Source organism: Myotis davidii, unplaced genomic scaffold (assembly GCF_000327345.1).
Source record: "Myotis davidii unplaced genomic scaffold, ASM32734v1 scaffold534, whole genome shotgun sequence".
In the NCBI taxonomy this organism is placed as follows: Eukaryota; Metazoa; Chordata; class Mammalia; order Chiroptera; family Vespertilionidae; genus Myotis; species Myotis davidii.
Genome location: NW_006286678.1, coordinates 5065639 through 5076576, shown reverse-complemented (window position 1 = coordinate 5076576; position 10938 = coordinate 5065639). Strand labels below are relative to the sequence as shown.

Here is a 10938-nt window from a genome sequence, read left to right as displayed (position 1 = left end):
GTCTTAGGCTTCTATCCTCAGAGGCAGAAGTGGGTTTAAGTGCCCATCTCTCTGTCAGCTCTATTATATGGAAATTTGCCAAAAAAGAGGGAGCTGATGGCTTTGCCAGCCAGGGCCATTGTGGGGCAACCCTGGTAGAAGAGATGGACTGTTTATGTAGCAGTCTAGTGATCTCCTGTTGGCCATCCTTGGTTCTGTCATTTGCCCCTCAGATGCCAGGTTTGAGCCTCTGTCCTGGCCACCTTCCTGTGGCGGATGCATTCTCTGTGCTTACTGGTTCCATTTGAAGTTCTGTGATAAGTATGGTGGGACTGCTCTCCGGTTGGGGGCTTCTGCTGAGCTTGTGATCGCTTTGAAGTGCTAACAGGCCAGGCCTTTTTATCTTTTGCTTATTCAAGATAGTTTCCCCCAGCTGTGAGTTCACAGCTCTAAAGAGAGATGAGTGGGTGCTTTGTATAAGACGCTGTTTACCCTAGTGTGTTGCCTTAGCCCGTCAGTCTGCTCTGAAGTACTTGGCAAAACTGGGCTGACCCTCCCTGTTCAGGGTCCCTGAGGCTTAAGCAAGTTGACATTCAGATTCTCAGACTTAAAATATTATGTTGGGGATAGGTTTCCCATTGCAGAAATTTTTTCAAGCCAGTTTTGCTAAACTGAATCCCTTCTGTCTGTATACAGAATTGATTGTCCTTGAAGAGACTGATTACACCTGTTTTTAGGAGCCGAGTCTTAAAGGTTTAGTCCATCTGGGCATTGATTTAGGGCTTGGTGTACTTTTCTTTACGTAGAATTTGAGGATGTTGGGTTGGATAGTCTCAGAGATGAATTTCAGGTACCAGAGAGAGGGAGAGAGTTAAACTTACCACTCATTGGAAATGTAGAACTGTTTAGAAATCAGATCACTTGCCTTGTAGAAACCTTGCAGCACAGACAGGGCGGACCCTCAGTGTGTAAAGCTAGTCCCACACTAGCCACTGTCACCAAAGATCCAGGGATGGTTTTTACACTTCACGCCAATTCTTCAGTGGCTGAGGTGGAAGCCATTATAGAACCACTTTGGGGACTTCTTCCAATGGCATACACCCTCCCTGGAGATTTCGACATTGCTTATGGCTCTCCCTTCCCCATTTAAGCTTGACTCAAACATTAGAGTCCCATGGGACTAAAGAAGTCTCAATTAGCTGTTTAAAGTGACTTATCTTTCTCATTGCATTGTCTGTCTACAGGTAAATAGTGAATATTTTGAGGAAAGAAAACAAGGGTGCTCAATTCAAGCATTCTCATTCTTACTGGGTGATTCTTGCAGCAACTGGATGTTTTATGGGGGACCACAAGGATAAGGCAGGGAAGTTTGAAAGAGGAGACTCCGGGTAGCAAGGGCCTATTTAATGCAAGTATCTCAGGCTTCCTGCTTCCAGATGCCTCCGTTGACGCCTTCAGAGCACATCTGTGCCAGGCACCGTGCAGGGGGCAGACAACAGTCAACAGACCTTGTCACAGCATTTCTAGTCTGTCAGTCCTCAGACTGCATCTCCCTCCTTTTATCCTGAGTTGGGGCCTAAATGTCACTGCACAAGAGCCATGAATTAAGGGACAGCACATGGAAAAGAATTCTCTTTTCATAGTAGCCAGTCAGAGGAGTTTTTTCCTGTAGAACAACCCCAGACCATGTCCCTTCCTAAACCATAACAAACATTCCCCCTTTTATAGGTAGCTTTGGTACTGACTTAGCTTCACTTTTCTCAAGGCTTATAAAAGTTTGGGGAATCCGTGATGCTCAGTGAGGCAAACATTTTTTCCATGCCCTCGTGAGTATCAGCCTCCCAAGATGCCCGAAAGCATTCCCCCCCTCTTCTCCCAGGCTTGCCTGAGCCCCTTCCTGCCTTGCCTGCCTGAGGATTGCTGCTCTGAGGCCCCTCTATCTGGGGGGGAGGCGGGGGTGAAGAACAAGCAGGTGGAGAGCCATCTGTTTGTTGTATGAGATTTTCCATTTATCCTGGGTCTGTAATCATGACAGAGCAGTGCTGTCACAGACCAGCACTTTTGGGGCGAGCTGCAAAGGAGCCAAAGCCTGATATTCAGGCTTTTGTTGTCTTAGTGATGCCTTGACAGGAGTCATTAAACCTTTATTTTCTTCCAGCAGAAGCAAAACACAGTTGAAATTGATTAGGTTTAGTCGTTGTGTAAACTAAAAGGATTATGGGTTTACAAGCTGGCCTACCTTTCCTTTCCCTCATACTTATTTTGCCCATAAACAACTCTGTTTTCGTACTGACTCACTGCGAGTTACAATCTTGCTGTTATTTTTGCTTTCTTTAAATTTCCACAGGACACTTCTATATAAAAACCAAAATGGTAAAGAAGAAAGGGTATGTGTGAGTTTAAAAATAAAAAATCACTAGCATTTCCCTTCAAATAAATATGTGAGTTTGTTAATAACCAGGCATGATTGTCCTTAAAAAAATGTCCCTTCCACGCCTGTGTCCCAAACTGACCTGGCAAAGGACAGGGTAAGGCTCCTTGAGGGAGGTTCCCTGCCCACCCACAGTGGACGAGGTGGGCAGCCTGGGACAACAGAATCTAAGGCCAGCCTGTCCTCTGTGGTGTAAACTCCTCCACTCAGCATTCTGCTCTTTCCTTTTTGTTTCAGAGCCCTGCCATTCTGATACATTCCTGATGTGAGTGAGAGTTAAGAATTAAGTGCTGGCTTCCGGGCCTCACCTTGTTAAAGCAGTCAAGTCTGGCATGGACTGAACAGGCAGACAGTCTGTCAGGGACACAGTAATCCAGAGCCAGACCCTAATCGCAGTTCTTTCCACCAGACCACTTGCCTCCAGCTGCTTTTTTCTCTAAGGTGGGAATTTTGAAGTGGCCATATGGGTTCCTAAGATACTGGAAATTGATCCCACCCAGCCAGTGTGGGGAAGCAGTAATTGGATAATCCAAGAAAAAACTGACTTTGGGACCTAGCTTGTCTGGTACACCCAGTGATAGTTACTGAGCCTGGCAGGAGGGTGACATGGCTCACACCAGCTGGGAAGTATTAATATGCAGTGAAAAGAGCCAGGCAGCTTTGGTTGGGAGTTCTGCCCGTTGCCTCTTACTGCTGAATTAGTTGCTTCATCTGTAGGCTTCCATGACCTCATCTGTAAAGTGAGGTGAGAACACTTAATATGTCCTAGGTTGCTGGGGTTGAGAATTGAACCAACATAGTGACTGTAAACGGGCTTAGCCCATAAGTAGGTTCTTAAGAAATGCTTGTTGTGGCTGAGGTAAGGCAAAGGGAGAATCCCCGTGGAGCAGACCAGCAGGAAACAGTGCCTGCTGGAGTCTCCAGCGCTGGAACCCTTGCTGGGTTAGGATAGAGCCATGGGAACAGCTTTCCCAGAGAAGTTGTGCCTCTATTGTGGATTTGAGATGTTTCTGCTTCTCAATGTTCTCTCTTTTTTCCTGCCTGCTTGCCTGCCTTTTGGATCTCTTGCTGTCTAGGGTGGCAGATGAAGCTTTCTACAAACAACCCTTCGCTGACGTGATTGGTTATGTGTATGTTGCAAAACTAATTCCTTTTCCTTTTTTTATTCTACTTTTCATTTAGAGTTAATGCACCTTTTATGCCACAAGTTGCTTTGCTTTTCAAATTATTTCAAACTGGCACTTCGGGGGCTAATAGGTGATAAGCTGGGGTATGATCCAATGATTGTCTTGCAGAATCATGACTTCCTACAACTCTGATCGCCATTTTTCATATTCGGGGTTTTGGACAGAAGGAAGCTGACTCCCTTTCAAAATGTGGGTCATTTGTGATCTTGTCTGGGAAGGCTTTGGGACTGGAGGGCTCTGACCTCTTGCTGCCACCACTACGCCCCTGCCAGAGGTAGATGAGGAGAGGTAGATGTCCTGGTTAGGAACCAGTTGGGGCACATTTTCTACACGTGGTTTCTTCAAAGAATGTGGAGTTGGTTGCCTCTCCCTTGGGCAGAGGGGGTTGTCTCTGATGGGGGCCTGTAATGGTTTCTCTATGGTCTTCTATGTCAAATGATTTTAGTTGCCAACTTGTGATGCCCGGTTCCCTCACCCTTGCTCAGAGAGGCCCCAGCTTCAAGGTCAAGGTAGCCAAAGCTGGCTGATATAGCCACTGTGGCTTTTCTCCCCAAAGAAAATTGCATCTTCTCTGGAAGTTTTTTTTTTTTTTTTTAAGGGGTTCATGTTATCTAAGCAGTCTTGTTGAAGACTTGGAAACTGTCCTTGCTGTTTCCTCTTTAAATGTTAGGACTAGATTTTGAAGAAACATGAAAGTGAAATGGAGGAAGAGAGGAGTTTGTTGGGAGGGTGGACAACAGGCTGAGCGGCCTAGAGCCTTGAGATGTTCATCCTGGTAGAAGACAAAACTGGGTTCCTGGGCCCCCAGATGTATTTGCAACGAGACTTGTGAAATGCTGGACTTACAGGTGGTGTTGGATTTGATTTTTGCACATTCTCTCTGGAGTAGAAATGGAGACTAGAAAGGTTGAATCTGGGTTTGCTGGGCAGCAGGGTGGCCCAGCAAAGCCAGCTGCACGTTCCCAATCATAGAGTGGCAAGGGCATGTCTAGCTTACTGACCATCTGCATTGAGCTCATTCTCATTTTCTGTATCTGACCTAAAGTTTCTCTCCTTGTTTCTTTTCTTCTCTTCACCTTTAAGCACAAACATAAGCCATCCTTGCTACAGCCTAGAACAGTTAAGTAAATCTTTCTCACTGCCCCTAACTGTGTGTGCTCTGCAGTTGCAGTCTTGTAGTGGCTCTGGCTTCAGCAGTGTTTGCCACGGCCATCCCTGTGAGTGCAACCCTTTGTCCCACAGACCAGTCATCTCCATTGCTTTTGCTTTGCCCGTGATGCTTGTTGAAGTAGATGAATATAGTGTCTTCCCCCTTAACCACTGTCCTTTTGAGCTATAGCTCCCACCAGCAGGTTCCCAAGTGGGGGTGGGCTGACCTTGACTGAAAGAATGTTAGAGCAGCATCCTACCAAAAAGCACCTAACATTGATGGGCTCTCCAGCCCCTGGGTGCCCACCCCTGCCACGTGTGCCCTCGGTGTGGCCCAAGGTACCTGGCTGGAGGGAAAATGGCTGAACTGGAGAATGTCCTAAAAACCCCTTCCAGAATGGCTCTAGTCTCTAATGCCTGCTAGCATGGGAGCTTGTTTTGAATTCCCTCTGATCTACCCTGTTTCTCTCCAGCCTTAGGAATAAATCCAGAAGCTGTAGCGCAATGAGTTGTGGGCTTTTTAGAAGTCTAAATTTACTTGAAACTTAGCACAGCCCAACATAAAGTCCTGTTCAAGTTCTTGACAAGCCTGCTGCTTTGTTTTTGTTAAAGGCGGCATTGTGTAGCTGGCTAAGGACTTGCTTTTTTTCTGTATCAGCAGAGACAGACACAGAGAGAGGAGCCCTGAAACCAAACACCTGTATTCCAACATTTTACACAGCAGTCCAGGCACCCTGTGCCTAGGAGAGCTGGCCACATGTCTGCTCTCAACTCTGACCTGGGCCAAGGGCTGTGATTCCTTAGAAAACCAGAATGCCATTAAGTCAGGCATGAAGATGCAGTCGCTTCTAGAACAAGGCAGCCACCAGGTAGCTCACAAGGTTCTACATTAAACCAACATATTTTGTTGTTGATTCCAGGGCAGCAGAAGAAGCCTTTGTAAATGACATTGACGAGTCATCCCCAGGCACTGAGTGGGAACGGGTGGCCCGGCTGTGTGACTTTAACCCTAAGTCCAGCAAGCAGGCCAAAGACGTCTCCCGCATGCGCTCTGTCCTCATCTCCCTCAAGCAGGCCCCCCTGGTGCACTGAAGAGCCACGCTGTGAAACACTACATCTGCAATATCTTAATCCTACTCAGTGAAGCTCTTCACCTAATTGGATTAATCATGTTGAGTTCTTTTGGACCAAACCTTTTGTCTTTAGAGTTACTCATTGTTTGTGATTGCATGTTTCTTCCTTCAACTGTGTTCTCCCGGGCAGAGAGGAGGGGGAGGTGGCAGCAGGGGAGGGAAGCCTCCCACGGTAGCCTCAACCTGTGCTTTTTGTGCATTATTCTGAGAATAAATTTGTTTTGAACAATAAACATGTAGCTTCATTATTGATCTCAAGATGTGCTGCAGTTTGGAGTGAGGTTCAAAGGAATGAGGAATTTACTTTTGTCATTTCTAAGGCCAAGGCAGCAGTCATTGGGCCTCCACCCCTGCTTTCAACTAAAATAGCTCCAAGTTTCTATTGTCTTTGAAGTTTCCATTTGGAAAGGGAGTTCCCGGGCTAAAAGTTAACCCCTCACCAACCTATATATTTTCTCCCAGATGGCTCTTGTCCGTCCCTTACTTTAGGGTCTTGGGTGGTATATTTCAGTGGCGGCGTCTCTGGGGGTACATAGACTATAGTGAGATCTTACGCCTTTGGATCCAGCCAGTAAACCTGAGTCAGGGTGGCATTAGTGTGTGACTAGCCCCATTACTCTGGATCCCCGTAGCACCTTGCTCATATTCATATCTCTGGTCTCAAATATTTATCTAATTGCTGGCTAATACAGTAGACACATGTGGCTATTTAAATTAGAGTTAATTAAAATTAAAAACACATTCTAGTCCTAGTATATTTCATATGCTCAGGGGCACATGTGGTTAGGTATTATCCGTATGGTACAACACATATTATAGAGTATTTCCAGCACAGAAAGTTCTAGACCACACTGCTCAATACAACAGATGCCTCTAGGAGGCTGTGTTCTATTCAAGCATCAACACATTTGTTATGTGCCCTCAGAATCCGTCACATTTTAGGTCAGGGGTGGGGAACGTCCAGCCTGCATGCTGTATAAGGCCCTAGAAGTCATTTGGTCTGGCCCTGCCAAGGCATTAGGGGTGAGTTAATTAAATGTTTGATCAAATATAGCAGGCTTTTTTTTTTTTCAATGTATATATTTTTTATTTTAGAGCGAGAGAAAGGGCGAGGGAAGAGAGAGAAACGCTGATGGGCTGCCTCGTGCACTCCCCCTACTGGGGATCAGGCTTGCAGTCTGGGCACATGCCCTGACTGGGAATGGAACCCATGACCTCTTGGTGCTGGGGCAACGCTCAACCGACTGAGCCACAGCAGCCGATAATTCTGTGTGGCCCGTGAATGATGTTATAAATATCTAAATGACTCTTGGCAGAAAAAAGGTTCCCCACCCCTGTTTTAGGTGATGGTTCACGTAACAAAGCCACATTACCGAAATCTGCTTATTTACCTGATATTATTTTCAAGTTGGAAATTGACATAAACTCCTGTTAATACCACACTCTGGAGGGGGTAGTCTTGCCATTGCCAAGAAGGAAAGTCCACCAACACTCGTACTGTAGTTAAGTCTGAAGGGGAGAGGAACCGCCATTATTTTTCTGCCTACCTGCCCCTTTCCAAGCTTCTTAGTTGGGCATTCTTGATCTTGCCCACCTGGCCTCTGTACTCATTTCTTCCCATTAGCTACCCTGGATTGCAATCGAGCACTCACTCACTGTTGTTCACCAACCATTTGTTACTTCTGGGCCTTGTTAATGCCATTCAACATGTCAAAATCCCGTTTAAGAATTAGCTTAAAGGACACCTCTACAATGCCTTCCCTTACTCCTTCCCCTGAGCTCCCATGGCCCTCTATGCCCACAGCTTACCTTTTGGTGTTATTCTGGTGGTGCCATCTGGACTGGTCTTGCCTTCCATACCAAATGGGCTTCTTAAGGTGAATGTGACAGTTGTAAAATGTCAGTAAAGTCTCTGACATCCTTCAGATCAAGAGGTGACTGGATAATATGACAAAAGTAATGCCATGTGACTTCCAAGGTTTGGGCATAACAGGCAGTGCAGCTTGCCTGCTGATTTGTTGGAACACACAAGCTCTGGTAGTCCATGAGCATCACCCTGAGGCTGACATGCTGTGAGGAAGCCCAATCCAACCTACATGGAGAGGCCCTGAAACTACAAGCAGAGAGAGGTGCTTGGCCAGTCGCTAGTATTCCAGCCTCCTGCTATTCCAGCTCCAGGTACTAACTGGAAGTGCATCAGACACCCTGCATTAGAAGAGCCTTTCCCAGATTCCTGACCCATAGAAACCATGACAGAGCGGTTATTGTTTAAGCCTCTTAAGTTTTGAGGTGGCTAGTGACACAGCAATCAGTAGTAAGTTGGGATTGCTTCTAAAGCCTACATTACCCACTTAGGGCTACATAAAAAGGAGAAAGTTGTTCCCATGGTCTCATCAAGTGCTCAACATTTAGTTTCAAACTGCTTTCTTGGGGCCACTTTGCTTTTTATGTCAAATTTTAAATGTTATTCAACATAGTACTGAAAAGTCATAGCCAGAACAATTAGGTAAAAAAAAGAAAAGGCATCATCCAAATTGGAAAGGAAAAACTAAATCTGTCACTATTTGTAAATGACATGATATATATAGAAAACCCTAAAGCAGCGGTTCTCAACCTGTGGGTCGCAATCCCTTTGGGGTTGCCTAAATACATCCTGCATATCAGATATTTACATTACAATTCATAACAGTAGCAACATTACAGTTATGAAATAGCAACGAAAATAATTTTATGGTTGGGGGTCACCACAACATGAGGAACTGTATTAAAGGGTCGCAGCATTAGGAAGGTTGAGAACCTCTGCCCTAAAGAGTCCACCAAAAAATTGTTAGAATAAATGAATTCAGTAAAATTGTAGGATACAAAATCAATACATAGAAAGTTGTTTCTGTATACTAATAAGTTATCAGAGAAGTTAAGAAAACAATCCCATTTACAACAATATTAAAAAGAAAATACCTAGGCATTTAATCAAGGAAGTAAAAGATCTGTACATTGAAAATTATCAGACACTGGTGAAAGAAATTAAAGAAGACACAAATAAATGGAAACATTTTTTGTTAGTCCTCACCAGAGGATATTTTTTCCATTGATTTTTATAGAGAGTGGAAAGGGGGAGAGAAACACTGATGGGATAGAGACATCGGTTGATTGCCAAGTGTACACGCCTGACTGGTGCCAGGAATCAAACCTGAGATCCTTCGGTCTATAGGCTAACGTTCTAAACATTGAGCAAAACCAGCTAGGGAGGAAAGATATTCTGTGCTCTTGGGTTGGAAGACTTAACATTATCATACCCATACTACCCAATGCATTCTACAGATTGAGTGCAATCCCTATCAAAATTCCACTGGCATTTTTCACAGAAATAGAACAACCCTAAAATTTACATGGAACTACAAAAGATCCTGAATAGCCAAAGCGATCTTGAGAAAGAACAAAGCTGGAGACATCAAGCTCCCTGATTTCCAACTATATTACAAAGCTGTTGTAATTAAAACAGTATGGTACTGGCATAAAAACAGACACATATATCAATGGAACAGAATAGAAAGCCCAGAAATAAACCCACACATGTATACTCAATTAACTTATATCAAAGGAGCCAACAATCATATCTAATAAAGGGAATATACAAATTGACCATCACGGCCAGACCCGCCTTCAGCTGCCCAGGGCGGGCCCGAGGCACAGACAAGCCTCAGATGGCAGCTCCCCAGCCGCCCGGGGCCACCCGAGGCTCAGGTCCTCAGCCCTGCCGGAGTCCCCCAGTCCTTTCAGCGCTGCTTGGGGGGTGACGGCAGGCATGTTGTGCGGCCAGACCCGCCTTCAGCTGCCCAGGGCGGGCCCGAGGCACAGACAAGCCTCAGATGGCAGCTCCCCAGCCGCCCGGGGCCACCCGAGGCTCAGGTCACCAGGGCCGGCCAAGGCTTGCACTGCCAGCAGTGGTGTGATGGGGGCGTTGCCTTCCCCTGATGGAAAGGTTGCCTCCCACCCCTGAGGACTCCTGGACTGTGAGAGGGGGCAGGCCGGGCTGAGGGACAAATTTTCATGCACTGGGTCTCTAGTATACAATAAAGGACAGTCTCTTTCATAAATTGTATTGACAAGGAAACTGGACCACTATCTTATACCATACACCACAATAATTAACTCTCAATGGATTAATGACTTGAATGTAAGACCTGAAACCACAGAACTCCACAGGAAACATACACAGTTAAGCTCCTTGACATCTGTCTTGGTGAGTGATGATTTTTTTTTTGTATTTGACACCAAAAGCAGCGGTCACAAAAGCAAAACTAAATATGTGGGACCACATCAAATTGAAAAGCTTCCACACAGCAAAGAAAACCATTAACAAAATAAAAAGGCATCCTACTGAGTGAAAATATTTACAAATCATATATCATACAGTGTTAATATCCAAAACTGAGTTTAAAGAACTCATAGAACTCAATAGCAAAGAAAGGCAATCTGATTAAAAAATGAGAAGAGGGCCCTAACCAGTTTGGCTCAGTGGATAGAGCGTCAGCCTATGGCCTCAATAATCCCAGGTTCGGTTCCGGTCAAGGGCAGGTACCTTGGTTGCGGGCACATCCCCAGTAGGGAGTGTGCAGGAGGCAGCTGATCAATGTTTCTCTCTCATCGATGTTTCTAACTCTCTATCCCTCTCCCTTCCTCTCTGTAAAAAATCAATAAAATATATTTAAAAAGAAAAAATGAGAAGAGGATCTGAATAAATATTTTTCCAAAGAAGACATACAGATGGCCAACAGGTACATGAAAAGATGCTCAACATCACTAACCATCAGGGAAATACAAATCAAAACCACAATGAGATACCATCTTACACCTATTAGAATGGCAATTATCAAAAAGACAAATACTACCGTGTTTGCCGGCGTATAAGACGATTTGTTGGCCCTGAAATATATGCCTCCAAGTGGGGGGTCGTCTTATACGCCAGGTACACTTCAGATAGACTGCCCATAGTGCTTGACCCGTGCCATAGTGGCCTCCCGATGCCCGCCCACTTCATTCCACATACCGTTCAGGC

The 10938-nt window shown here is 45.3% G+C and overlaps 1 protein-coding gene and 1 long non-coding RNA gene across 6 annotated transcripts in view; one reads left to right on the top strand and one right to left on the bottom strand.

Moving 5' to 3' along the window:
- LOC107182247 overlaps positions 1 to 8100 on the bottom strand; it is an 8895-nt gene extending 795 nt beyond the window's left edge. Inside the window, exons 1-2 of the long non-coding RNA XR_001512967.1 lie at positions 7689 to 8100; positions 7271 to 7388 (exon numbers count right to left, since the gene is read on the bottom strand). This is a non-coding gene — a long non-coding RNA (uncharacterized LOC107182247). The remainder of the gene's footprint in view (positions 1 to 7270; positions 7389 to 7688) is intronic.
- The window catches only part of CLTA (clathrin light chain A), a 64573-nt gene that overhangs the window by 39722 nt on the left and 13913 nt on the right, over positions 1 to 10938 (top strand). The window contains exons 5-7 of one of the 5 annotated variants that reach the window (XM_006758491.2): positions 3487 to 3540; positions 4681 to 4716; positions 5667 to 6112. The exons of 1 other annotated variant lie outside the window; for it this stretch is intronic. In XM_006758491.2, the coding sequence (XP_006758554.1) occupies positions 3487 to 3540; positions 4681 to 4716; positions 5667 to 5838 (262 nt within the window). In that variant the 3' untranslated portion in view covers positions 5839 to 6112. Of the gene's footprint in view, positions 1 to 3486; positions 3541 to 4680; positions 4717 to 5666; positions 6113 to 10938 lie in introns of those variants that run through there. 3 more of the 5 variants (XM_015560526.1, XM_006758492.2, XM_006758493.2) reach the window with 3 other exon arrangements.